At 68.3% G+C, this 26,363-nt stretch overlaps 3 protein-coding genes across 3 annotated transcripts; 2 read left to right on the forward strand and 1 right to left on the reverse strand.

Annotated features, from left to right (window-relative positions):
- Nucleotides 1–1,058: 1,058 nt before the first annotated feature.
- STAC2 (SH3 and cysteine rich domain 2) lies at nucleotides 1,059–4,102 on the forward strand. The gene is made up of 9 exons (XM_059830163.1): nucleotides 1,059–1,142; nucleotides 1,937–1,991; nucleotides 2,074–2,171; nucleotides 2,456–2,537; nucleotides 2,643–2,740; nucleotides 3,296–3,393; nucleotides 3,513–3,564; nucleotides 3,729–3,866; nucleotides 3,998–4,102. Exons 1-9 carry the CDS (start codon nucleotides 1,059–1,061, stop codon nucleotides 4,091–4,093), a joined length of 801 nt encoding a protein of 266 aa, XP_059686146.1. The 3' UTR covers nucleotides 4,094–4,102.
- Nucleotides 4,103–6,598: 2,496 nt separating this feature from the next.
- On the reverse strand, nucleotides 6,599–9,498 carry RPL19 (ribosomal protein L19). Its single transcript, XM_059830352.1, has 6 exons — nucleotides 9,459–9,498; nucleotides 8,909–9,015; nucleotides 8,326–8,448; nucleotides 7,965–8,085; nucleotides 7,499–7,609; nucleotides 6,599–6,788 (listed from the first exon to the last, which is right to left on the reverse strand). The coding sequence occupies exons 1-6, from the start codon at nucleotides 9,461–9,463 to the stop codon at nucleotides 6,665–6,667; spliced, it is 591 nt and encodes a 196-aa protein (XP_059686335.1). The 5' UTR covers nucleotides 9,464–9,498; the 3' UTR covers nucleotides 6,599–6,664.
- Nucleotides 9,499–13,417: 3,919 nt separating this feature from the next.
- On the forward strand, nucleotides 13,418–25,975 carry CACNB1 (calcium voltage-gated channel auxiliary subunit beta 1). The gene is made up of 15 exons (XM_059830342.1): nucleotides 13,418–13,519; nucleotides 15,381–15,467; nucleotides 17,117–17,236; nucleotides 17,817–17,939; nucleotides 18,058–18,194; nucleotides 18,284–18,360; nucleotides 18,674–18,819; nucleotides 20,817–20,897; nucleotides 20,986–21,044; nucleotides 22,159–22,268; nucleotides 22,628–22,636; nucleotides 23,104–23,255; nucleotides 23,378–23,473; nucleotides 24,076–24,261; nucleotides 25,523–25,975. The coding sequence occupies exons 1-15, from the start codon at nucleotides 13,433–13,435 to the stop codon at nucleotides 25,973–25,975; spliced, it is 1,923 nt and encodes a 640-aa protein (XP_059686325.1). The 5' UTR covers nucleotides 13,418–13,432.
- The last annotated feature ends 388 nt before the right edge of the window (nucleotides 25,976–26,363 follow it).

Consider the following 26,363-nt stretch of genomic DNA (forward strand, 5'->3'; position numbering starts at 1 on the left):
CAGTTTGGACCAGTTTGGGAGGGAGTTGACAGTAAATAGTGTGTGTGGGGGTCCTCCCCCTGTGTTTGTTGGCAATACAAAGTGGGGGGGACATCGGGGGGGGACACAGGCGGGGTTGTTCCCGGGGGGGGCTCCAGCCGGCCGTGTCCCCCCCCCAGCCATGCCCTGTCCCCTTGTCCCAGCCCAGCCAAGGACATCTGCCCCCCCCTTGCCCCCCCCAGCCACTGCAGTCCACCCTGTCCAGGGCGAGCAGCCAAGGGCCCCCACCCCCCCCCCCCCCCCCCCCGCATCTTAATTCCTCTCATTTCACCCCGATTTGGCTCATTTTGGGGAGAAAAAGGGGGGGTTGCTCTGATCCCCCCCCGGTGTCAAGGGGGGGGGGAATGGGGTGTGAAGGGGGGGGGATATGGGTGCTGCTGTCCTCCCCTTGGGTGTTGGGGGGGGAATGGAGGGTCAAAGGAGGGGGTGTCTATGGGTGCTGCCCCTCCCCCCAGGGTGCAAATGTGGGGGTCTATGGGTGCTGCCCCCCCCTCCCCAGGGTGCAAATGTGGGGGGGGTCTATGGGTGCTGCCCCCCCCCGGGCGCAAATGTGGGGGTCTATGGGTGCTGCCCCCCCCCTCCAGGGTGCAAATGTGGGGGTCTATGGGTGCTGCCCCCCCCGGGCACAAATGTGGGGGTCTATGGGTGCTGCCCCCCCCCCCCCCGGGTGCAAATGTGGGGGTCTATGTTCTATGGGTGCTGCCCCCCCCCCGGGTGCAATGGGGGGAGCATCAGCGCTGACCCCCCCGGCATATCGGGGGGGGGGAATGGGTGCTGCCCTTAAGTGTCAACGGGGGGGTCCCTGGGTGCTGCCCCCCCCCGCAGGCTGTCACTGGGGGGGGGCCCCCGCAGTGCCCCCCCATCTGCGACGCCTGGTGACAGGGGGCAAGCCCCGCCCCATGGGGGCCGGCAGCCAATGGGCAGCCAAGGATTAGCATAACCCTCCCCCCCCCGCGGGGAGGGGCCGGTGGCGGAGTGAGCGCGGCGCTGTCGCGACAGCGGGGGGGCGGGGGGGGCGCATGACGGAGCCGCCCGGGGAGAGCGAGTCGGTGGGCCCCCCCGCGCCGCCCCCCGCCGGTCCCGGGGCCGGGCACGGCAGCAAGGTACGGCCGGGGGGGGCACGGGGGGGGGGGGACCGTGCACCCTGTCCCGGGCGCTCTCAGCCGCTTTGGGGTGTCGCTGGCCCAGCCCGGGGGGGCTCAGCCCCGGGGCTACCCCGGCCCCCCCCCGGCTGCCCCCCGCCCCGCTGAGCCGGATCCCGGGCCGGGCCGGGCTGGTGCAGGGGGGGCGGCAGCGCGGGGGGGCCCTGGGGGGGCCCTGCCACCCCGGGGGGGTTCCTCCAGCCCCTCCCGGGGTCCCTGCCACCCCTGGGGGTCCATGCCACCCCGGGGGGGGGGTCCCCCCGGTCCCTCCCAGGGTCATTGCCACCCCTGGGGGTCCATGCCACCCCGGGGGGGGGGTCCCCCCGGTCCCTCCCAGGGTCATTGCCACCCCTGGGGGGGTCCCTGCCACCCCGGGGGGGTCCCCCCGGCCCCTCCCAGGGTCATTGCCACCCCTGGGGGGGTCCCTGCCACCCCGGGGGGGTGCCCCCGGCCCCTCCCAGGGTCATTGCCATCCCTGGGGGGGTCTCTGCCACTCGGGGGGGTCCCCCCGGCCCCTCCCAGGGTCATTGCCCCCCCCGGGGGGGTCCCCCCGGCCCCTCCCAGGGTCATTGCCCCCCCCGGGGGGGTCCCTGCCACTCGGGGGGGTCCCTCCGGCAGATGCAGCGGCTGAAGCGGTCTCTGTCCCTCCGGACGCTGCTGCGGAGCAAGAGCGTGGAGAGCCTCTTCCCGCGGCCGGGGGGGGGGGCACAGGGCCCCGGGCCCCCCCCGTCCCCCCCGCGGCACACGGCTTCCAGCAGTACGTCTTCAAGAAGCATTGCCCCTGCGAGCTGTGCCGGCAGCTCATCGCAGGTGGGGGCCGGGGGGGGGTTCGGGGGGGTGGGGGGGTGGGGGGGGGCAGCCCCTGGCCGTGACCCCCCCTCGCTGCCTGCAGGCAACTCGCGGCAGGGCCTGCGGTGCAAGGCGTGCAAGGCCGGCGTGCACCTCTGGTGCTCCGAGGGGATCTCCCACCAGCAGTGCCCCGGCAAGACGGTAGGTGCTGGGGGGGGGCAGAGCCCTGCCAGCCCCCCCCGGCCCCCCCGACACAGCCCCGGCCCCGGGGGGGCTGCAGGCAGCGGGGCGCGTGGCCGCGCACACGCGTGTGCACCGGGATGCGTGTCCACGGGCACGGGGGGGGGGAGCACACACCCCCCCCCCCGTGCACACGGGGGTCCCCCGGCCCCAGGGGCACCCTCGGTCCCAGCCCCCCCGGCTCTGCCCCCCCCAGGGGTGCCCGGGGGTGCCCCTTTTCCCCAAACCCCTGTTTTTTCCCCCAGACCACCTCTTTCCACCGCAATTTCAGCTCGCCCCTGCTGCTGCCGGAGCAGGGGGGCTCCGCACAGGGCTCGCCCCCCCCAGGTGAGCGTCCTGGCTCCACCGCTCCGCTCGGCATGGGGTGCACCCTCTCCCCGGGGTGCAGGCTGGGCTGGGGGGGGCCCTGACACCCCTGTCCCCCCTCCCCAGACCCCGGCACGAGGGTGGACCCGGTGTACGAGGCACTGCGGTTCGGCACCTCCCTGGCACACGGTGCCAGCCCCACGGAGCTGCCCCCCAGCATCCAGGTACCCCCCAGATCTGGGGAGGGGTGGGGGGCACTGTGGGGGTGTGGGACCCCCCCCAAGCCCTCCCTCTGCTCTAGGGTGACAAGGCGGCAGCCAGGGAGGAGAGCGGGGACGCCCCGAGCAGTGTGGGGACCCCGAGCGGCGGCGGTAAGGGGGTGGCGTTGGGGTGGGGGCCAGGGTGGGGACCTGACTGGGGGGGTCAGGGCTGACTCTGTCCCCCGTCCGTCTGTCTCAGCAGCTGTCACCCCAGCAGCGAGGGACAGTGGGGAGGAGAAGAGCCCGGGGCAGCAGGTGGGGGTCCGAGGGGCAGGTTGGGGATGAAGGGGGGGACCGGGGGCTCGGGTGATGCACCGGGGCTGTGGGGCAGAGGGACGGGGCCGTGGGGCAGAGGGATGGGGTGGTGGGATGGGGCCGTGGGGCAGAGGGACAGGGCTGTGGGGTAGAAGGATGAAGTGTTGGAAGGGAGCTGTGGGGCAGAGGGATGGGACACGGGCATGGGGCTGGGGGCTGTGGGTCGGGGCCGGGGCTGTGGGGCAGGGCTGGCTGTGTCCGCAGGCTGCCCGGGGGCCGGCGCGGCGGGACGGGGCACCCATGTTCTCCTACGTGGCTCTCTACAAGTTCGTGCCGCAGGAGCAGCAGGACCTGGCGCTGCAGTGAGTGGGGAGGGGGGTGGTGGGTGCGGGGCGCCAGACCCACGGGGGCAGCGGAGGGGGGGGACATCCCCACGCTGCCCCACACTGCCCCACGCTGCCCCACGCCTCCCTCTCCCCAGGCCCGGGGACAGGGTCACGCTGGTGGACGACTCCAACGAGGACTGGTGGAAGGTCAGGGGGGGCTGTGGGGCAGGGGGGAGTCTCGGGGGGGGGGAACACGCCGGGGCGGACGAGAGCCTGGGGGCCGGTGCCCGTTCGCAGCCCCGCTGCATGCTGCGGCGGCCATTGGTGCAGCGAGTGCGGGAGGTCTCAGCCACCGCTCGGCCACGCCGCAGGGGAAGGTGGGCGACCGGTTGGGCTTCTTCCCGGCCAACTTCGTGCAGCGCGTCCGTCCCGGCGAGAGCGTCTGGAGGAGCTGCCGGGCCGTGCAGGGCGACAAGGAGCAGGGGCGCATGAGCCTCAGGGAGAACCAGGTAGGGGGGACCCCGCTGCTGCCAGCACCTTGCTGCCCTGGGATGCACCGAGTTGGGTCCGTCGCCAGCGGGGCAACACCAGGGCTGTGCCCCACTGCCCATCCATCCGTCTGTCTGTCTGCCCGTCCCAGATCTGCGTCGGCGTGGGCAGGACCCAGGGCCTCATCCGGGTGACCAGCGGGAGGAAGCGGGGGCTGGTCCCCGCCGAGGCGCTGACCGAGATCTGAGGGGCAGCGTTGCCCCCCCACCCCCGCCCCGGTGTCCTCGTCCCCATCCCAGCATCTCCACCGTCCCCGGATCACCGCACCTCAGGAAGCTCCGTCTGCGTGGTACTTGACCCCCCAGCCATGTGCGGGGGCCGTCCCCAGCGACTCCATCCCTCGGGGGTCCGGCGGCGAGGCACGTGCCTGGCTGGCAAGGGGCGGGGGACACGGGGGTGGCCCCCAGGGTGGCACTGCCCGTGGACGGGGCACCCACACGGCTGCTCCTGAACCCCCACGTGTGCCAGTCGGCGTGTGCGGATGCAGCGGGGTGTGTGTGCATGCCAGCATGGGCGTGCAAATCCCCGTGCATACACCAGGGCACACACCTCTGCCCGTGCATGCGCGGGTGCCGCTCCACACGCACGCTCCAGAGCCACACACGCCTGTACCTGTGCACTAACACACACGTGTGCAGCCCCACACGCGTGTGCCCTGCCTGGCTGCCGCGCGCTCGGCTCACCCAAGCAATAACCCCCCCGTGCCCGGGCAGCGTCTGGACCCGCTCCCGGGATGCTCCAGCCCGAGATCCTCAATTAAACGCTGCTGCTGCCGTGGCGTTGGTGCCACCAGGTCATTTTTCCGCGCCGGCCGGAGGAGCTTCGGTGCTGCTGTGTGTCGGGGCACGTGGGGTGCGGATGGTCCCACGTGTCCGGGCACATGGGGTGCAGATGGTCCCCCCCGAGCGCTGCTGGGGTGCCCGTCCCCTTGTCTTGGTGCTGTCCCCATGGGGTACCACGTGCCACCCGCCGTGGACACCGGGGCTCTTCTGGCGCGTGAGTCACGATGCACCCGGCCGCGGTGAGTCACCGTCGGTGGAGCTGGCAGCGGAGCCAAGGACGGAGTGGGTGCCGGAGGCACGTCGGGGTGTTCTGGCATGGAGCGGGGGGGCGATGCGTGGGGGACGTGACGCGTGGGCATGGCACAGGGCACGCACCAGGCATCGGGGGCAAACAGCCCCTCCAGCCCTGTGCCCAGGTGGTCCCATCACCTGTGTGATGAGGTGGGAGGGTCTCAGCTGCATTTCCCCCAAGCTTATAAAGCCCCAGGGATGGTGCAGAGTTTGTGTGAGTGAGCTGGTCCTGGGCTGTCCCTGCGGGGGGGCTGCCCCCACAGCACAGATGGTCCCCGGCAAAAGGATGGCAGCGCCCGCAGGTGTGGGTTTGGTAAGGAGCCGCTTGGGTGAGCGTGGGGTGTCCTGGGGGGCAGTGTGGGGTGTCTGGAGAGGCTGGACCCGGCTCTGGGGGGGGTCTGTGGTGTGAGCTCTGGCCCCAGCCCCCCCGCACTGGTGCCTGGGGGTGTGCAGACCCCTGCCCCTTCCCGCCCCAGCCCTCTGTGTCCCTCCCTGCTCCGTGCCGTCCTGGCTCTGCTCCCGGCTGAGCTGCAAGGGCTGCCTGAGGGGCTGCCGGGGCGGCTGTGGGAGCAGAGCCCCCCCCAAAAGCTTCCCCTGGCAGTCAGGTCTGGCCTGAGCCCAGCGGTGTGGGGGCTGCAGTGCACCCCCCTGCTCGGTGGTCTCCAGCCCCCCCAAGGAGCAGCAGGGCTGGGAACCAGCTCTCCGTCAGGGCTTGCTCCCGAGGGTGCCGGCTCTGGCACGGGCGGTCAGAACCCCTCCTGGGGCTGTACCCCCACCCTGGGCATCTTGGCACCATTTTCTTGATGGGCATCAGGGACACCCCCTCCCCGAGGCCACCGCAGTTGGCTCCTTCCCCGGTTGAATTGCGTCAGGTCACCCCTGGACGTGGCTGCAGGCAGCTTGTGGGGTTTGGCCGGTAAAGGGAGGCTGAGGGCTCTGTGCCCACGTCCAGCCCGGCTCTGCCATCGGCCACCTCCTGTTGGGGTGCAGTGACTTGTTGGGGGGGTTTGGGGTACAGCCAGGCCCTTTCCTGGGGGTTTAGGATGGGCCCAAGGAACTCGTCGGTCCCCAAGTCCCCCTGCACCAGGACCTGCCCTCTCCGGCCGAGGATCCAGAGGCTCCGGCTGAGCAGGGACATGCCCGAGGCCCTGCACAACCCTGAGGAGCTGCTGCGGGTCCCTGCCTGGGCCGGGGGGCCACGGGGAAGGGCTCCAGGGTGCGGCGGGTGGCAGGGGTGGCCCCCAGACCCCTCTTCTCCCGCCAGAGCTCAGCAGGGCAGCACTCTGCTTGCGGGCAGAGGTGCCACAGCCCTGCTCGGGAGGGGGAAGGCGGCTGCGGCTATGCTGCCGGCGCAGGAACTGGGCTCTGCCTGCAGCACTGCCCTCGGACGAGGGCTGGGGTCAGCAGGACTGACTTGCTCAGACCCGTGTTCTCCCACTGCCATCAGCCCCACAGGCTACGGCTCGCCCTTACCCCAGGAACCACCCGAGGAATTCGTCCGGTTCCTGACAAGCAGGGCAGACCCCGCACCAAGGCAGGGAGCGGCAGCTCTTTCCCAGCCCTTCCCTCCCAGTTCCAGAAACCCTGGAGAAGAGAGCGCAAGACTCAGTGGAAGGAGCCCTGGATCTGGTGTTTTATTGAATGCTCGTGGATGGAAAACACTATGTACACAAGACAGCCAGCATTTACTTCTTGGTCTCCTCCTCCTTGGAGAGGGTCTTAATGATCTCCTCCTTCTTGGCCTGCAGGCGTTCTTCACGGCGCTTACGAGCCTCCTTGGTCTTGGACCTGCGAGCTTCGGCCTGGTCACTGCAAGAAGTTAAGAGCTCGTGAATGCGCAGGGATGGCCTCAGCCTCGAAAAAGCCTTTACCACCAGCCCTGGCTCCTCTCGTTCCACAGAATCCTGCTCTGCCAAACCAGCCGCTGAAGTGAGCCTTGCTCCAGCACCCACGTGCCACCCGCAGCTCTAAGTGCAGCTCCCGGCAGTGCTCAGCCCCGAGCCCCAGGACGCTGGGCTCTGCCGCCCTCCCTGAGCTGCGGTGCCGGGCTCCGAGTTCTGGCCAAGGAGGAGCTGTGACCCTGGCTCTGGGGACTGCCCCGTTGGGGCTGGCTGGGGTCACACATCTTTGCTAGAGACCAAGGTTAAGATACTGGCTTTTTTTTTTTTAAACCAAATACACAGCAGGATTTTGAAATCCACTGGCTCTTGTGCCTCCTCACCTCCCCTTGTCAATCATTTACTGATCCAAGCGGCTGGATCAGTAGATCTACCAGTTTACAGCTGTATGAGCAACTAACATCTGCTACGCCTGCAATGAAAGGCACAAAGCTCTGCCGGGATTACATATTTCTCCGCTTCGAGCCAGCCCTGCCCAGTTTTGGTTTGATTCTTCGCCAGAGCTCCAGATAGAGCCACCAGCGACAGAAACCACCTGGAATGACCTGCCTGCAGAGTTATTTAAAGAAAATCGATTCCATGACCTGCAAGACCGAAGCTTAACAGTGAGGCAGCACTTACGCCAAAAGCTTCTTGCGAGCTTTATCTGCCTTGAGCTTATGGATGTGCTCCATCAGGATCCGCTTGTTCTTGAACACGTTACCCTTGACCTTCAGGTACAGGCTGTGATACCTAACGGAGCAGAACAGAACGGACTATAAACGAGGCTGCCTGGGAGATCAAACCACTGCGCAGCTTCCAGACATCCTGCACCCCTCCTGGCACAGAGCAGCAATGCACACAAGCGTGCTGTGTGGAGCAGGGTCACTCTGGAACTGCTGCACTGGCTCTTCCCTCCTCCGAGCAAGGAGAGAGCTTGTCTGGAGAACTGCTGGGATTACTCTGGAGCAGCTCTCCAGTGCCACGCTTCTTGGAGATGATTTATTTTCCACCAAGGAGCTGGCTGCAGAAGCTGCATACAGCAAGAAAGGGGTATCGAAGTGTGTAGACACACGACCCAAAGCTGGACATGGCACGGCAGGCTTACATATGGCGGTCTATCTTCTTGGACTCCCTGTATCTGCGGAGCAGGCGCCTCAGAATTCGCATCCTCCTCATCCAGGTCACCTTCTCGGGCATACGAGCATTGGCCGTACCCTTTCTCTTACCTAGAGACGGAAAACAGGTTGAGAATGGGGACAAATTTTTTCAAGTCGAACAACACACTTTTGCTGCAGTGTTTAATCCTTCTCTTTAGTTCAAGAAGAAAACTATTAATATACTAACTGCGTATTTTTAGGCCCTGCCACAAGACTCTAAGATATTGTGTCACAATATAAGCTTGTAGGTGGACCACTTACCATGGAAAACAGACACTTCTCCAGTCTCAGAGGACAGCCAGCACTTACCGATGCCCATGTGCCTGCCCTTCCGGCGGGCCAAGGTGTTCTTCCTGCATCGGGCACGAGAGTGAACGGTCACAGGTTTGCGGATGATCAGACCATCCTTAATCAATTTCCTGATCTGCTGACCTAAAGAAAGAAACTCCAAGTTCAACATCTTATGTGCAAGAAGAGTTCACATTAGGCAAGTACAGACTTCAATCTGGCCTGGATGAAATGGATCCAATGCGAAGGACAAGCCACACCTTCCCTCGAAGACCCCTCACACTACTGGAGTTGCTCTTTTCCCCTCCCATTTCTCCCTCACCAGTTATCTCAGAGGACACCACGTACTAAAGCCACTACCGAGAACTCACCAGGCACCACGTTCTTGTCAGTGCACTGGGGAACTCTGTAAATCCTGCTGATGGCCTCTCTTCCACTTTGACATGCAAAGCAGTTGCTCAAGTGTCAGAATTTTACCTAAGCCAACCTCATTGCTACCAAGCTAGTGAAAAAGCCTCTTCCCGTATCCCTGACGCATCCCTTTTCCACAGGGCAACACAAGTGAGGTGTAGCATGGCCGTGTCTGGGAGAGACGATTACTTACGCGAGTTAGCGTTGGCAATCTCATTGGTTTCGTTGGGATCCAGCCAGACCTTCTTTTTGCCGCAGCGCAGGACGCTGGAGGCCAGCCTCTTCTGGAGCCGGAGCATACTGCAGTACGCACACAGCTCAGCGCTACGCTCACTCCCGCGGCCGGACGGTGCTCTCGCAGCGCCTGAAGGCCCCGGACAGCCCGCAGCGAGGCTGCTGGATATAGGCCGCGCTGCTGGAACAGCACGACGGGGAAGGGGAGCAGCCAAGGGCCGCAGAGTCCGAGAGCAGCGAGGCCAGCCCCGCTCAGCGGTCCCCTCCCTCCGCACCCCTCGGGCTCCCCTCAGTGCGGGCCCCGGCCGCCATTTCGCCCCCTCCCCAGCGCGCGGCCCAACCGCCATTTTCCCCCGAGGCCTGAGGAGGCCGCAGCCGCCTCACAGAGCCCGGGGCCGCCCCGCAGCGCGGCCGGGCAGCCCCCGCTATTGAGGCCACCCCGCCGGTCACCCCCGCTGCCCGTCGCTGCCGGGGCAGGCCCGGGGGGGTGGCGGAGCGCGGCCCCTCACCTCATGGCGGCGGCGGCAGCGGCCGGGCGGAGAGGAAGAGGCGGCGGGCGTGGCCACGCCCACAGCCAGCGCCGCCGGGAGCGGCACGTACCACCCCGCGCCCCATCTGCTCCGTCCCGGCGGCCACAGAGCGGCCCGAAGCGCGACGAGAGAAGGACCGCGGTGGGGCTGCGGGTGGGGAGGACAGAGAGGGAGCCGTCGCCCACTCGGGACGTGGGAGAAGAGATGCGTTTCCCTCCTCGCCCCCCCCCCTCGCCGCGGGGTGGTACAGCCCGCGTCTGCGCGGCGGGCAGGGCCGGGCTGGGCTGGCTCGGCGCATGCGCGGTGGCCCGGTAGGGGTTATGGGCAGCACGTGGGTGATGGGGCCATGGTGGGTAAACTGGGAGGGAGCAGGGGGAGCACTGGGGCGCACTGGGCCTGAGCTGGGCCCGGGCCCGGGGTCAGGGGCGGGCGGGCAGGCAGGGGAGCTGCAGGGGAGCTGCAGGGATGCCTCCTCCCCGGCGGTGGGCCTGCGTGGGGCGGGCAGCAGGGCCGAGGGCCGCAGGGCCCAGCCCTGCCCTCGCTGTAGGCCTCCCCTCGCTCCGGGGGCTGCGGGAGGTTGTCCCCAGCCCGGGTTCAGGCTCGCGGTTGGAGCTGAGGATACCTGGGCGCAGGGTGTCGCTCCCCACTCTCCCCGCCTGCCTGGGAAGCCGTAGGTTAGGGAGAATGTAACATCAGCTTTGTCACGTCGCTTTTTGTAGCGAGAAATGGGATCTCCGTTTCTCCAGCGTTCGTCTGCAGTCGTTCCTTGTTTCCCAGGAAGTCACCCAAAAGGGTGGTGTGAATGTCCGGAGGTTGGCGCAGGAGAGGGGCGAGCTGGGATCTTGGATCCCGCTTCGTTTCCACGTGCGGATCAAGTTCCACCTCGTTTGCAGTCATTGGGTTATGGTGTTGCTGAGAAAAGGGGGGACTTGTATTTCCCTGAGAAATAACCTGTTAATACGTGTGGTAACGGCTGCAGCAAGGGCTGGCGTTGGCAGAGAGCATTTTACCTTCCCAGCAGTTTGCAGCTGAAGACAAGTGAGGTCTGGATGTGTCGGTGGCACCGTTTGCAGTTGGAAAGCTGAGGCACGGACAGGCTGCGTGGCGTCTCGTGGCTCTCCCAGCCAGAAGCGCCTTCCCAGAAAATGCTGTAGTGACGCTTGAAACAGGCCCAGTGGCAACTGGCGTCCTTCGTGTCGGAGAAATGACCCAGAAAAGTGCTGGAGCCTCTCCAGGAACAGATTGGTGAAGGGTTCCTGGAAGAAGGGAAAGCTTGCAAAATGATAGCATGTAGATTGTAACTGGCCTAAAAACGCAGGGGTTTCTCCGGGACTGAATTCCCACTTTAAAGCAAACTTGTCCAGTGAAAATGTCGCTTTTTAACCACCTGGATGTTAAATAGCACCCAAATTCATAATTTTGCAGGGATTCTTTTCCCTCCTTCCTTCCAACCGCTGAAGGTTGCAAGTGGCTGGAGAGTGAAAGCCCCCAAAGGCGCCTCGTTAAACACCCGAGACAAGATGCTAACGGTTCCTTTTGAATCTGGCGGCCGTAGCACAGTCAACATATGGCATGAGAAGAGGAGCCGATGGCAACAGATTTTTGGTTCATTTTGAGAGAAAAACACAGATAAACACAGGCTTTTGCTGTTTAAAAACTGACTCATCATTTTCATAAAACAAACAGCAAAATCTGGAGGCTCCTGAGACAGGAGAGTGGCTGGGGTTTCATTACCGGCCCGGGAGCGGCTCTAGGGTTTTGCCGCTGAAAATTGATGTTCCGTAAAGCTTTTGGCCAGTTGTGTGGGCTGGAGACAGGAGATTGCCTGTGAGACACGGGGGTACGTGTGTCCCCGAGCCCTGTGGAAGTGTCACCTTGTGCTCCGTGCTTTCCAGGTGGGCAGGGATGAAGAGACCGATCTGGCCCCAAATTTGAGGAGAGGTTTCAGCCCGGGTAGGGATGCTGCTGCTTGTGCCCGCGCCCTTCCAGAGAGGTCCAAGGAGACCTGCCATCCCTCTTCCACCTGCTCCATGGCATCCCGCGCTGGACGGGCATGTCCGTAGCTGTGTGCCCGCCGAGCTTGCTTGTGCTCGGAGCAGCGGGCAGGGGCAGAGCAGGCACCCCAGTGAGCCCCCGCGAGGGGCCGTGCTGGCACGCCGTGCCCCTGGCAGCACAGGCAGCAGTCGGGGGGGGCCCTGGGGAGCAGAGCAGCTCCGGCAGTGGGAAAGGAGAGATGCCGTAATTGCGTTACGCTCCCACGCAGCTGCCTGGGAATGGTGCTCTTGCCCTCCGCCTCCAGGCAGGCTTCCTGCTGGCAGGGCCCCCGCGGCCTCTGCCCTGGCACCCGTCTCTGCCTCCACAAAACACCCTCGCCACCACCTCTGCTCTCCTTTGCAGACCCTCCGGCGACTTCAGCTGCTGCGTCGGCCGTGTGGCCCAGGCCTGGGCAGGGTGGGCAGAGCAGGAGACGGGCAGGTTTTGGCGTTGGGGGTCAATGAAGTCCCGACACCCGGAGCTTGGCCAGGCAGAAAGCGCAGAGCTGAGCACAGTCGGGGCTCCGGGGTTGTGTCCCGGGGTCGGTGGTGCCAGCCTGCGTGACCTTGGGCAGCTCATCCCCCTCCAAACTTCCCTTCTCCACCTGCCCAGCTGCCAGGAAGCGTGCGCCGGTGCCGGCGTAGGCACCTTACGGTGCTGGTGATGGATGGGGGCTAATAATGGAAAATGTGGCGTCAGCTGTCCCGCTTCCCCGGGCACATTGTCCCACAGCTGCGGGAGCTGGGACGGGAGCAGGAAAAGACCTGCTGGCGTGGGGGGGGGGGGGGCAAGGAATTTTTAACTTTCCAACAGCCGGCAGCGGCGGCTCCTGCAGTGCAGTTGCTGTGAGATGAGTGCGGGAGGTCTCAGCCCGGTCCTGCCTGGGGAGGAGGCGATTGGCCCCGGTGCTGGCAGGCTCCCTGGGGAGGGGGCAGAGGCAAACCGCATCCTGCCTGGCACGTGCCAGCACCCATGCAGGCTGCCAGCAGCCCTCGCCCACCAGCACGTGCGGTCTGCCCCTCGCACCCGCTGGCACGGAGGCAGGGACGGCGCTGGGGTCCCTGCAGGGTGGCTGCAGCCGCGCTGGGGGCCAGCGGGTGCCAAGTGCAGCCCCTTCCCCACCGCACATGGGGTCCCATCAGCCCCGGGCGTCCCCCCGTTGCCACGGGGTCCCTGGGGTGCCCGTTCCCTGGATGCTTCACTCAGGGCGTGCAGATGGCTGTGTGTGCAGGTGTGGATGCCCCTGGGGAGCAGAGGGGCTCGGGGGGGGGATGTGGGTCACTCTAAGGCTGTGGGGATCTCAGCTGGGGGGGTCCAAGTGGGGAGAAGCTGGAGATTTAGGGGTGACCTTGTCCTGAGGGAGCCCCGGGTTCCCCAGACTGTGGCACATCCCGCTCTGGGTGCTGACGTTTGGGGATGGGGGCACGGCTGCCCCTGCACGTCCCCGTCGCCCCCCAGCCACACAACAGCCTGGGGGCCCTGTGTTCCCCCCATCTCTTTTTGGGGTGTCGTCCCCCCCCAGCAAGCAAGTCTGCTCCAGGCTAAAGGCTGGGTGTGCAAGCTGCGCTGTGCCCCCCCATTTGGGGAGGGGGGATCCTCATCACCCCCCCTTTTTTTCCCCAAGGGAAGGAGCCGCTTTGGGGGTACCCAACCTAGGGAGGGAGGGGGGCCGCATCCCCCATCCCTCCTGGGAACGCGGTGGGAGCGGCCGAGGCGGAGGCGGCCGCCGCCATCCCTCGTCCCCCGCTGCCGCCGTCCCCACTCCTCCTTCCTCCTTCTCCTCCTCCTCCTCTCGCACGCTGCACGCCGGGGCCGCCGTCACCGCGGGGGAGGCCAGGCCTGGGCTCCATCGTCATCGTCATCGTCTTGTCCCTCTGTGTGTGTGTGTCCCCCACCCACCCCAAAACCCGGCGAGCTCCATGGTGCGGGAAGGCGGCATGGCCCGTACCCCTTACAGCTCCACGCAGGACATCCAGATGGACGTCTTCGACAACGCCGCCCTCCAGGTGACACCCCCGGGAATTTGGGGACGAGGAGAGGGGGGGCTGCGTCGGTACCATCGCATACAGCCCCAGGGTGCTTGGGTGGGGGGGGTGTGAGCCCCACCGATTCCCCCATGGCGTTGGGGGCGCTGCCATGGCAGCGCCCCCAACCCCATGGGGGAATCGGTGGGGCTCACACCCCCCCTGCCCCACACCCTGCACCCATCACGGGGGTGATTTCACCCCCCGGCATGCAAAACAGGGTGGCCCCCCAGCTATAACCAAGCTACCCCTGGGAGGGACCCCAAATTCCGTCTCACACCCCCCCCATAACAGCAGGCATCCCAGGGAAGGGGGTGTCCAGCCCCCAGATTTGGGAGTGCATGGAGGGAGGGGGGGCTCTGTGCTGCTTGCTGTGTCACTGCTCCCCCCCCCCATGCACCCTCTGGGGTTTGCCCACCCGGAGCACCCCGGGGTGGGGAGGTGGGTGCGGGGGGTGTTATGCGCACTGGGAAACTTTTAGGAATTGGGAAAACTCTACCGGGGTGGTGCCCCCCTCCCCAGCTTGTCCCCTTCACCCTGGGGGGGGACGGGGAAGGGATATGTCCCTATGTCCCCAGCTTGTCCCAGTGGGGCGGGGGGCAACGCGGACCAGTGGAGCACCTCATCCCCGTGGTCTGGCTGGGTGCTGTCCCCCCTCCGCACACCCCCATGGGGACAGACACCCCCCCATGGCAGCCTGGGGAGCATCAACCAGTTGGGGTGACAGTCGGGGGGGGGACAGGGGATGGAGGCACAGGCCCTGGCCACATCCAGCCCCCCGGGTGCTGGCAGGGCTGACTGTCTCCCCCACCTCCCGGGGGGGGGTCTCTGGGTGGCTGCAGTGAACCCCATGCAGCAGCGGGGCCACCGTCCCCACCCCGGGGACCTTCGCCGCAGAGCCCCAGCCGTGTCCATCCCCTGCTGCGAGTGGCGCATGGGGTGGGTGGGTGGGTGGCCGGGGAGGGGGGGCCGGGGGCCAAGCACCTAAAAATACCCTGTGCTGCCCAGCGCGGGGGACCACCCATCCCGGGGCTGGGTGGCAGCTGGGCCCAGCTGTCCCTCCGAGACGCCGGGGAGGTGACAGCCCCGCTCGCCCCGGCATGTCCCAGCCTCTCGCCCCCCCCAGGGCACCCCCCCAGCATGCTCCGGTATCCCCCCCCCAGGAGGTGCTGCAGGGGGGGCACTGGGGCATCCCCGTCTCCTCCAGTCCATCCCAGCAGAAGGCACTGGAGGAAGTGGGGGGGTCCCGTGGGGGTGCGGGGTGGATGCTGGCTGGTGTGGGGGTGCGCGCGTGTGTGCCCCCCTTTACACGGAGCGTGCAGAGGCGAGGGGACGGTGCCCACGCTGGGGGGGGGCGGTGTGTGTGCACGCATGTGCGTGGCTCGGGCACCGGGGTGACGGCGTGGGGTCGCGGGCGTCTGTGGGGTGCCCCCCATAGCAGCCGCCTCCCCGAGGCGCTGGTTGGGCTCTGGTTTGGCCGGGGGGGTCACGGCATTTGGGGGCTGCAGCGAGGAGCCGGGGGCCACAGTCAGGCTCTCTCCCAAATCCCATCAGCCCCACTGGCTCCCTCTCCTCTCCATGGGGATCGGGGATCCAGCCCCCCCAGATAAGGCGATGCCGGGTCCCTGGGGAGGGGGCTGCATGGCCCCCGAGCAGGGGGGCAACCCCATCCCCTTCCCTGCCTCAGTTTCCCTTCTCTCGGCCCCCGGGAGCTGGGTTTGCTTGCAGGGTGGGGGCAGAGGGGGATGGAGCACCCCTGGCAGCTGGGGCTGGGGGGGCAGAGCCGGCCCCCGAGTCCTGGGGCTCCAGCGCTCCCCTCCTGCCCCCCCTCTCCTCTCCCCAGAGCAAGTACAGCAAACGCAAGAGCCGCTTCAAGCGCTCGGACGGCAGCACCTCGTCCGACACCACCTCCAACAGCTTCGTCCGGCAGGTGAGCGGTTTTGGGGGGGCAGCTGTCCTGGGGTGTCCCGGGGGACCTGCCTTGTCCCGCCGGGGACCGAGGAGGGGGGGTTCGGGTTTGCAACCGAGCCTGGCCTGGGGGGACTGCAGGCATTGCAATGGCTGAGCCAGACCCGGCTGTGCCCCCCGTCCCCTCTCTGCCCTGCGGTGGGTGCTGGGGGGAGTCGTGCCCCCCATATCGGGAGCATTTGGGGTCCTGCAGCCCCCCAGGGGTTCCCTGCCCCTCCTGGGGGTGCCAGGCAGGGGACGCAGCCCTGGCATCGCCCAGCTGGCAGCGAAGCCGCCCTCCCCAGCCCCGTCCGCCCCGCAGGGCTGCTGGCTTGGCAGCAGCCCCTGTGGCCCCCCCCCGGCCCCCCTCCCTGCCCGGCACCAGGCTAAATATACCCGGGGCTGCTGCGAAGGTCCAGGGGCTGAAACCTGACCCACGGGCGCCCCAGCCCAGCGCCCGCCCGACCCACTCGCCCCCAGCCCTGCCACCATGGAGCTAGCCAGCAAAGACCACCCCGCCGCCCCGGTGAGCATCCCCCCTGCCCCGCAGCCCCCCGCCACCCGGGACGAGCCCCCCCGGCACCCTCCCGTCCCAGCTTGCCAGCTCTGCCCTCAGTGCGGGGTCCCCCTTGGCTCCATGGGGGTTGAAGCGGGTGGTTCCGGGAGCTGGTGGGACCCATGGGGTCCGCAGGGTGTGGGCATCGTGCCTGGACCCCAGGTGACCCCCCCAGAGGCCCCTCCAGTCTCGCCATGGGGCTGGGGGGCTCAGGAAGGGCCAGACCTCCAGCAGCAGCAGGAGGAGATGGGGCAGCTGGTCTCTGCCCTATGGCTTTTGGGGAGGCGTTCCCCTGGGGGGCTGCTGCCCCATGGCCGGGGGTAGGGGTCTGTGCCAAGGAGAGCGGCCCCCACCTCCCCGGGGTCTGGAAAGGACGGGGCAAAGCGGGAACGGGGCTCCCACAACCCCGGGGGGCTCTGGTGGGGCTTAGGGGATTATAGAGGGGCTGGGGGGGGAGCACCCCCCCCGGGGCAGTGGGTGCCTTCACCGTCCCTCCACGGCACCCACTGCCCCGGGGCTGGGGCAGCCCGTGGGTCTCCCCGCTGCCCCCCGCCTGGGCTCTGGCCCCAGGAGGCTGGGGGGCGAGCAGGGGGTCTCCGATCCCACCCCAGCTCCAGCCTTGTCCTGGGGTGACCCCGGGTCGCCTCATAGCGTCCTTCCCCATTGCCGCGGGACCCCTTGGGGGTGGGGGACAGCCGGGGGGCAACGGGCAGGCGTGGGGGGTCCTCGTCGCCTTCCCGGCTCTGAGGAGAGGCCTGGGGAGGCCGGCGGCAGCGGGACGGGAGCAGGCGCCGGCTCATATCACGTTCCCTGCCGGAGCGGTGGGAACAGCTGTGCCGGCCCTCGGCCTGCCGTAACCCCGCCGGGATGCCGCCGGGCAGGAGGTGCCCCTGCCTGGGGAGGAGGCAGCTTTTGGGGGTGGTTTCTCCCCAGCGTGCCCAGAGGCCACGATGACGGGCACCAGCCCTAGTGAGAGGGTCCTGTGCGGAGGAGACGGCGGCAGGGTCGGGCGTGGGGCTGGGTTCCCCGCTTTGGGGGAGGACGGTGCGGGCTGACCCCTCTCCCCACTCTCCCAGGGCTCGGCGGAGTCCTACACCAGCCGCCCCTCGGACTCGGATGTGTCGCTGGAGGAGGACCGGGAGGCGCTGCGCAAGGAGGCCGAGCGCCAGGCCATGGCGCAGCTGGAGAAAGCCAAGGTGGGAGGGCTGGGCCGGAGACCCCCCACCTGCCCTCGCCTCCCCGGGTGCAGGCAGGTACCCCTGCCACCCACCCGGCCCCTCCGCACCCCCTGCCCTGGCAGGATGGGACCTGCTGCGGGAAGGGGCTGACCCCGGGCACAGGGACCCCCCTCTGCCCCCCCACACTGCCCCTGCTCTCCATCCCCATGGCATCCAGTCCCCTGAAGCAGTGGCCCCAGGATCACTGGGTGGCATTGGAAAGGCAGTGGGGTCTACTGGGTGGAACTGGGAGCCCGGATGCCTGGGTTCTCGCCTTGGCTGAGCACCCATCGTGCCTCACTGCAGACCCAGGGCAATTAGCTAATGAGCCCCGCATTAGTTCCTGGGGTGTTGTGGCCACAGTGAACCCAGCCTGGGCTCCGGTGAGCGGCTGTGCCGCGGTGCCCGTAGGAGCCGAGCCAGCCCCACTGCCCGGCCGGTCGCAGGGGCACTGGCACCGGCACGGCACCTGCCTGGCCCGAGGGGGGACTGGCTCTCGCTGCAAGGGGTCTGCATGGTTTGGGGTGGGGGGAGATGCTGAGCCCTCTCCTGTTGGCAGACGAAGCCGGTGGCGTTTGCCGTGCGGACGAACGTCGGCTACAACCCGTCCGCCAGCGACGACGTGCCGGTGCAGGGCATGGCCATCTGCTTCGAGCCCAAAGACTTCCTGCACATCAAGGAGGTGGGGAGCGGGCTGGGGGGGCTGGCGTGGGGGTGCGGGGCTGGGGTCGCTCTGGGGGTGGCAGCCCTGGGGGTGGGCGTTTGGGGGTTTCAGGCGTTCCCCCCCCTCCCTGGCGCAGAAGTACAACAACGACTGGTGGATCGGGCGGCTGGTGAAGGAGGGCTGCGAGGTGGGCTTCATCCCCAGCCCCGTCAAGCTGGAGAACATGCGGCTGCTGCAGGAGCAGAAGATGAGGCAGAACCGCCTGAGCTCGAGGTGGGACTCGTCCCCGACCCCCCCAGCTCCCCCTGTCCCCCCCATCCCACCCTCACCCCCGTCCCCCTCTCTGTGCTTCTCCCATCCAGCAAATCGGGGGACAACTCCAGCTCCAGCCTGGGCGACGTGGTGACGGGGACCCGCCGGCCCACCCCCCCGGCCAGCGGTAAGAGTGTCCGGGGTCCCCGCAGCCCCTGGCCTGAGCAGGGCAGGTCCGGCCTGGGGGGGGTCCTTCCCCCCACCGCTGCGTCACCCCCCCTCGTCTGCCGCTCTGGCCCCTCCGCCCCGGGTGCAGGCAGGCGGGCGCACCCCCCCCTCCGCCGGGGACCCCCTCTCCCCTGCTTGTACCCCCTCCCATCCCCACCACCCTCCCGCTCTTCCCAGCTCCCCCATCTCCATTCTTCCCTTCTTCCATCGCCGTCATCGCTCTTCTTTTCTCCCTCCCCTCTCCCCGGCTCCGGCTGCCCCTCCGTCCCCAGGTGCCCTGGACATGCCTAGCTTTGCCTTTGACCCCGATGAGTTAGAGGAGGAGGAGGCCATGGAGACCCACCGCTCCCCTAAGAGTAGCGTGAGCAGTGTCACCACCCCCCCTGCCCACAGCAAGCGCATCCCCTTCTTTAGGAAGGTAACGGCACCCACCGGCCCCGCGCTCGCCTGCTGCACCCTGCCTGCCCTAACACTGCCTGGGAGGGCTGGCGGGGGCTGCGGGGGCACCCGCCAGTGCTGGGGGCCACGTGCTGCCCGAGCACCCTGCCTGCACCGCCACGGCGTGTCCCCGCGCTGCAGCATGGGCATGAGCGTCTGTGGGGGACGGGGCGGCGGGGGTGTCCCCCTGCACCGTGGCGGGGGTCAGTCCATGGCTCTGTCCCCCCGTGGTCCGTGGGATGGACCAGTCCGTGGCTGCCTTCCCCCATGGTCCATGGGATGGATCAGTCCGTGGCTGCCTCCCCCCATGATCCATGGGATGGATTAGTCCATGACTGATCCTCCCCCCATGATCCATAGGATGGATCAGTCCGTGGCTGTCTCCCCCTGTGGTCCATGGGATGGACCAGTCCGTGGCTGTCTCCCCCTGTGGTCCACGGGATGGATCAGTCCGTGGCTGCCTCCCCCCATGATCCACGGGATCGATCAGTCCGTGGCTGCCTCCCCCCGTGGTCCATGGGGTGGATCAGTCCGTGACTGCCTCCCCCCGTGGGCCACGGGATGGATCAGTCCGTGGCTGCCTCCCCCCGTGGGCCACGGGATGGATCAGTCCGTGGCTGTCTCCCCCTGTGGTCCATGGAATGGATCAGTCCGTGGCTGCCTCCCCCCATGATCCACGGGATCGATCAGTCCGTGGCTGCCTCCCCCCGTGGTCCATGGGGTGGATCAGTCCGTGGCTGCCTCCCCCCGTGGGCCACGGGATGGATCAGTCCGTGGCTGTCTCCCCCTGTGGTCCATGGGATGGATCAGTCCGTGGCTGCCTCCCCCCATGATCCATGGGATGGATCAGTCCGTGGCTGCCTCCCCCCATGATCCATGGGATGGATCAGTCCGTGGCTGTCTCCCCCCCGTGGTCCATGGGATGGACCAGTCCGTGTCTGCCTCCCCCCATGATCCATGGGATGGATCAGTCCGTGGCTGCCTCCCCCCATGATCCATGGGGTGGATCAGTCCGTGGCTGCCTCCCCCCATGATCCATGGGGTGGATCAGTCCGTGGCTGCCTCCCCTCGTGGTCCATGGGGTGGATCAGTCCGTGGCTGCCTCCCCCCGTGGTCCATGGAATGGATCAGTCCGTGGCTGTCTCCCCCTGTGGTCCACAGGATGGATCAGTCCGTGGCTGCCTCCCCCCATGATCCATGGGATGGATCAGTCCGTGGCTGCCTCCCCCCGTGGTCCACGGGATGGATCAGTCCGTGGCTGCCTCCCCCCATGATCCAATGGATGGATCAGTCCGTGGCTGTCTCCCCCCGTGGGCCGTGGGGTGGATCAGTCTGTGCCCCCATTGCCTGGGGTCCCCCAGCGTGCGCATGGTGTGTGCCAGCTCTCTCGTCTCCCCTGCGAATGGGAATGGAACGTTCCTCCCCCCCAAACTGGCCAGAAGCTGAGGGGGTTTGGGCGCAACCACAGCACGGGGCGGGGGGGGTCTGCAAGAGCTCGTGGGGGTGAGCAGGCCCGGGGGGTCCGAGCCCCCCCCATTCCGCTCTCCAAGCCCCGCAGAGCCCCTGCTTGCACCCCAAATCTAAGAGCAGCATATCGCACCCCAAATCTAAGAGCAGGGCAATGCTTCGTGTGAAACACGCTGATGGGGCAGCCCCCCCGGGGGCACCCGCGCACCCCCGGGCCCCCCCAGCCCAGCTGGGTGCCCCCGCTCCCCGCGCCCGCGGATAACACGCATGCCTTGTTTGTCTTCTCTCGCCCCCCCCGGCCCCGCGCGGCCTCTCGGGACGTAGCGAAGCAGAAGCAGAAATCGGTGAGTAGCGTCAGGACCCCCCGGGAGGGCCCGTGGGGAGGGGACGGGGTGCCCCCCGCTTGCAGCCCCCCCTTCCCCATCCCCAGAGCTGCTCCCACAGGGGCGAAGCCGAGCGTCCCCCCCATGTCCCCCCCCGGCCCCGCTGACGCCCAGCTCTGCCCCACAGGCCGAGCACGTGCCCCCGTACGACGTGGTCCCCTCCATGCGGCCCATCATCCTGGTGGGGCCCTCGCTGAAGGGCTACGAGGTGAGGCGTGGGGGGCGCGGGGTGGGGGGGCGGACACGGGGGGCACCCCGGCCCCACGCTCCCCCTCCCTGCCGTCCTCCCTCCCCAGGTCACGGACATGATGCAGAAAGCCCTCTTCGACTTCCTGAAGCATCGCTTCGACGGCAGGTGAGACAGGCGGCTGCGGGGCCGGGGGACCCCGACACCGCAGGGGGACCCCTAACCCCAGGGGGGGCCCCTAATCCCACGGGAGGACCCCTAACCCCATGGGGGGCCCCTAACACCACGGGAGGACCCCTAACACCACGGGAGGACCCCTAATCCCATGGGGGTCCCCTAATCCCATGGGGGGCCCCTAATCCCATGGGGGGCCCCTAATCCCATAGAAGGACCCCTAACCCCATGGGGGGCCCCTAATCCCACGGGAGGACCCCTAACTCTATGGGGGGCCCCTAATCCCATGGAAGGACCCCTAACAAAACAGGGGGACCCCAACCCCATGGGGGGCCCCTAACACCACGGGAGGACCCCTAACACCACGGGAGGACCCCTAACCCCATGGGGGGCCCCTAATCCCATGGGGGGCCCCTAATCCCATAGAAGGACCCCTAACCCCATGGGGGGCCCTTAATCCCACGGGAGGACCCCTAACCCCATGGGGGGCCCCTAATCCCATGGAAGGACCCCTAACAAAACAGGGGGACCCCAACCCCATGGGGGACCCCTAATCCCATGGGAGGACCCCTAACTCTATGGGGGGCCCCTAATCCCATGGAAGGACCCCTAACAAAACAGGGGGACCCCAACCCCATGGGGGACCCCTAATCCCATGGGAGGACCCCTAACACCACAGGGGGACCCTTCACCCCATAGAGGGACCCCTAATCCCACAGGAGGAGCCCTAACCCCATGGGGGGGCCCTAATCCCATGGAAGGACCCCGAACACCACAGGGGTACCCTTCACCCCATAGAGAGACCCCTAACCCCATGGGAGGAGCCCTAACCCCATGGGGGGGCCCTAATCCCATGGAAGGACTCCTAACCCCACGGGGGGACCCCTAACCCCACGGGGGGACCCTCAGTCCTGCCCCATGGTTCTTGCTGTTGGGGGGGATCTCTCCCCTGAGGAGCAGGAGCCCTGTGGCTCCAGCTCCAGGCAGCCCTGTGCATGGGGTGGAAGGAGGGTCCCGTCCTGCCCCCAAAAGTGGGTGGGTGTGTACATGGGGGGGTTGCACCCGCTCTTGCTGTCCCCCACCCGCTCGCGCCCTCTCCATCTCCCAGGATCTCCATCACACGGGTGACGGCTGACATCTCCCTGGCCAAGCGCTCCGTCCTGAACAACCCCAGCAAGCACACCATCATCGAGCGCTCCAGCACGCGCTCCAGCCTGGGTAAGGCGGCCCCGCGGCTCCGCCGCCCCATGCTGACCCCCGCCCGGCGACCCCCCCCCAAGCCTCCATCTGTATCAGCCCGGCAGCCTCCCGTCCCCCAGCCCCTCCGTCCCGGGGTGCTCGCCCGCCTCTGCCGGGGCACGGCTCGTGGGGGTGAGGTGGGGGGTCTGCCGCAGCGGGGTGACTAACACGGGGGGACCCGGGGCCCTGCGCTCCCCCGGCCGGTTTGACTCAGTCTCTCTCCCCCTCCTCCCCTTTTATCTTCTCTCTGTTGTGTTTTTCTTTCCTTTCCTTTTTCTCCTTTCCTTTGGGGTTCCTCCCCTCTGCGCTGCTTCCTTCCTCCCTTGCTCCTGATACAGATGTCTTGGGTATGTAGCTTGGACCCGCTGGGACCCCTGGCAGCCCCCTGCCCGGTGGGACACAGTGGGGGACGTGTCCCCTTGGATCCCGTCCTCACTGCCTGGCTGTGACCAGGCTCTGGGACGCAGCAGGGTCTGGCCACCTGGTCAGAGACTGAGAGTTGGGGACAACCTGGTCACACAGTCCCGCCTGACCCCCCACCCCAAGCACATGTGGTCCGGGGACTTTGCCCCTTCCTCACCCAGCCCGTGCCAGCGCTGGGAGCCCACTGCCACCTCCCTCCTGCAGTGAACACCCCATCCCTGGGGCTGGAGTGACGCTGGAGCAGCCACGTCCCAGTACAAGACCCCTCCTGGTCCTGTCCCCATCCCATTCCCCTCATCACATCTCCCAGCAGTTGTCCCCACAGCCCCCACGTGCTCGCCTGTCCCCCCGTGCTGCCCCCCTGACCCTCGCTGTCTCCCTGTCCCGGCAGCTGAGGTCCAGAGCGAGACCGAGCGCATCTTCGAGCTGGCCCGGACGCTGCAGCTGGTAGCCTTGGATGCCGACACCATCAACCACCCGGCCCAGCTGGCCAAGACGTCCCTGGCCCCCATCATCGTCTACATCAAAATCACCTCCCCCAAGGTCAGTGCGGGCCCTGGGGCAGGTGGGGGGCAGCCCCAGCCCCCTCCCCGCCACGCTGGGGGGGCCGGGCGGCGGCGGGCTGGGTCCCTGCGGCCACCCCGGGGTGCCCTCTCCTGCCCCAGGTGCTGCAGCGGCTGGTGAAGTCCCGGGGCAAGTCCCAGGCGAAGCACCTCAACGTGCAGATGGTGGCCTCCGACAAGCTGGCGCAGTGCCCGCCTGTGAGTACGCCCCGCCCTGCCCCTCCCTGCCACACCCTGACCCCGCCCAGCCCTGCACAGCCACACCCTGACCCCGCCCAGCCCCGCCCCGCCACACCCTGACCCCACCCAGCCCTGCCCCGCCCAGCCCCCCTGACCCCACCCCACCCCACCCTGACCCCACCCAGCCCTGCCCCACCACACCCTGACCCCACCCAGCCCCTGCCACCACCCTGCAGCCAGTGGCTCCACCCACCCCTGCCAGAGGCTCCACCCCTCCAGCCCAGAAGCTCCTCCCACCACCTCATTCTGGTGTAGGGCTCCACCCATTTGTGGACCAGAAGCTCCACCCCTAGATGCCAGAGTCTCCACCCACCACCTCATTGATGACAGATGCTCCGCCTCCAAGGCCAGAGACTCCGCCCCAGCAGGCCAGAGGCTCCTCCCACCACCTCCGCTTGGACCACAGGCTGCGCCGTGGGTCCAGAAGCCCCGCCCAGTCCCCTTGGCCCCACCTCGGTCCATAGCCTCCACCCTGGGTCCAGGCACCCCGCCCTGCCCCGCCCTGCCCCGCCCTGCCCCGCCCTGCCCCGCCCTGCCCCACGGCCTCCTCCCGCCCCCAGGAGATGTTCGACATCGTGCTGGACGAGAACCAGCTGGAGGAGGCCTGCGAGCACCTGGCCGAGTACCTGGAGGCCTACTGGAAGGCGACGCACCCCCCCAGCAGCACCCCCCCCAACCCGCTGCTGAACCGCACCATGGCCACGGCCGCCCTGGCCGCCAGCCCCGCGCCCGTCTCCAACCTCCAGGTACAGGTGCTCACCTCCCTGCGCAGGAACCTGGGCCTCTGGGGGCGCGGGGGCGCCGAGACCACCCCCAGCCCCCCCGCACCCCTCGAGGAGCACGCGCTGTGAGACGGCAGCGGGGATGCCCCCCCCCCCCCGCCACCCTCGGGGCCACCCCTGGGATCGGGGCCGCCCTGGGGAGCTGCGGCCCTCCCAGGAGTGGGACCATCCTCGGGATCGTCCCCCCGCCCCACGGGACCTGTGGCCCCCCAGGGGTGGGACCGTCCCTGGGATCACCTCCCCTGGGGACCTGCTCCCCACCTTGGGGCCACCCTAGGGAACTGCAGCCCCCCAGGTCTGGGGCCACCCCTGCAATTGGGGCCACCCTGGGGAACTGCAGCCCCCTGGGGTGGGACCATCCCTGGGATCGCCCCGCCCTGGGGACCCGCTCCCCATTCCGGGTTTGGGGCCACCCGTGGGATCGGGGCCACCCCTGGGGATCTGCCCCCCTTCCAGGACTGGGGCCATCCCTAGGATCGGCCCTGGAGATCCGGTCTCCCCAGATCAGGGCCACCCCAGGGATCTGCTCCCTGCCTGGGACTGGCGCCAAGCCCGGAGTTGGGGTCCCCCTGGGGTTCTGTGCCCCCTCCCAGGCCTGGAGCCACCCTGGGGATTGGGGCCCCCCAGGAATCTGCCCCCTCCCAGACCCCCTGGGAATTCAGGGCCCCTCCGTGCCTTCCTGGGGGCTGCCAGGGTGCCAGAGCCGCCGCTCCCACACCTCTCCGGAGCTCTGGGTGGGCCGTGGTGGCAGCGAGGGCTTATGGGGTGTCCTGGTGTGGGCGAGGGCCGGCTGGGGGGGGTGCGGAGCCCCGTCCCACCGTGGGCTTCACAGTGCTGAGCCCGGGGGGTCCGCAGCACCCACCCGGGGCAGGAGGCAGAGGAGGGACGTCTGTCCTGTGTTGTCTGTCGCTAATTCTTCCAGCGAGCGGGACGCTGCTGGTGTGCCAGCCCCCACCCCGCAGCCCTCCCCGCGCTGCTCTCCCCCCCCCCTCCCTGTCACCCCCTTCCTGCCCTGGCCCTGCCTTGGCGACCCCCCCGGTGCCATTTGGCAGCGGGCTGAGACCTGCCGCCGTCGTGTCCCGGGTGAGCGGTGCGATGCGGGCAGGCCAGGCTGGGCAGGAGCGCATGTGCCTCCCGCCAGCCCCGCAGCTAACCCGCCCCCCCACTAACCCCCCGTCTGTCCGTCCGTCCGTCCTTGCACGGTGTGGTTGCTTCTCCTAACCAGGGTCCGTACCTAGTGCCCGGGGAGCCGCCGCGCGAGGGGGAGCACGGCCGCCTCCGGCAGGGCCCGGGCGAGGCGGGGGGCCACGGGCAGGGCAGACCCCCCCCGCCGCCCGCCCGCCTGGCCCCCCGCAGCCTGTCCCGCCAGGACACCTTCGACTCCGAGACGCCGGGCAGCCGGGATTCGGCCGGCATGGAGCCCGGCGATTCCTGCTGCATGGACATCGAGACAGACCCCGGTGAGGAGGAACCGCCGGGTCCCCCCGGTGCCGGACCCCGCGTCCCCCCCGGCCACCAGCACCCCGGCGCCTGGGACGAGGACGAGCCCGGGCGCGAGAGCCGGGGGCAGCGGGGCCGAGCCAAGGGCCAGGACCGCTACTGCCCCGACCCGCCGGAGACCCTCGGCCTCGACCAGAGCGACGTGGAGGGCTGGGGCCAGGACGTTTACATCCGTTAGGGTGAGGGGGTGCAGGCAGGGGATGGGGGCCCCCCCCAGCGCTGGCTTTGGGGTGGGGTAGAGCCCTGCTGGTTGCCTTTGTGCCCCCCCAAGCCTGGCCAGCCGTGCCATGGGGAGCCCCTGCTTTGTCCCGTGGGGTCCCCCTGCCCCACTCCTTGGAGTGTGGGGGTCTCCCCCCCTCCCTCCGCCGCAGCCCCCCAGCATCTCGCGGTGCCTCGGGCCCTCCCTGCCCCACAGGGAGAGCAAGTGACCAAAGGGGACCCCGGGGGCTTTGCCCGCGGCCGGCGTGTCCCCGTCCCCTGCCCCCGGGCACGGGGTGGGGGGCCGTGCTCCCCACCCAGCCCTTGCCTGCTGGCTGCCCGCCCCCCCCCGGGTGCCCCCGCTTCTC

The sequence above is a fragment of the Gavia stellata genome, chromosome 28 (genome assembly GCF_030936135.1).
Source record: "Gavia stellata isolate bGavSte3 chromosome 28, bGavSte3.hap2, whole genome shotgun sequence".
NCBI classification, from domain to species: Eukaryota; Metazoa; Chordata; class Aves; order Gaviiformes; family Gaviidae; genus Gavia; species Gavia stellata.

Excerpts from the sequence above, each read along its gene's own strand:
- CACNB1 (XM_059830342.1), top strand. The coding sequence starts at position 13,433 with ATGGTGCGGGAAGGCGGCATGGCCCGTACCCCTTACAGCTCCACGCAG. Across the intron at positions 18,820-20,816 it reads GCATCCCCTTCTTTAGGAAG|GCCGAGCACGTGCCCCCGTA; the intron begins GTAACGGCACCC and ends TCTGCCCCACAG. Across the intron at positions 24,262-25,522 it reads CGCCCGTCTCCAACCTCCAG|GGTCCGTACCTAGTGCCCGG; the intron begins GTACAGGTGCTC and ends TCTCCTAACCAG.
- RPL19 (XM_059830352.1), bottom strand. Across the intron at positions 8,449-8,908 it reads GATTGCCAACGCTAACTCGC|GTCAGCAGATCAGGAAATTG; the intron begins GTAAGTAATCGT and ends TTCTTTCTTTAG. Across the intron at positions 7,610-7,964 it reads AAGAAGATAGACCGCCATAT|GTATCACAGCCTGTACCTGA; the intron begins GTAAGCCTGCCG and ends CTGCTCCGTTAG.
- STAC2 (XM_059830163.1), top strand. The coding sequence starts at position 1,059 with ATGACGGAGCCGCCCGGGGAGAGCGAGTCGGTGGGCCCCCCCGCGCCG. Across the intron at positions 1,143-1,936 it reads GGGCCGGGCACGGCAGCAAG|CAGTACGTCTTCAAGAAGCA; the intron begins GTACGGCCGGGG and ends CACGGCTTCCAG. Across the intron at positions 2,741-3,295 it reads AGCTGCCCCCCAGCATCCAG|GCTGCCCGGGGGCCGGCGCG; the intron begins GTACCCCCCAGA and ends CTGTGTCCGCAG.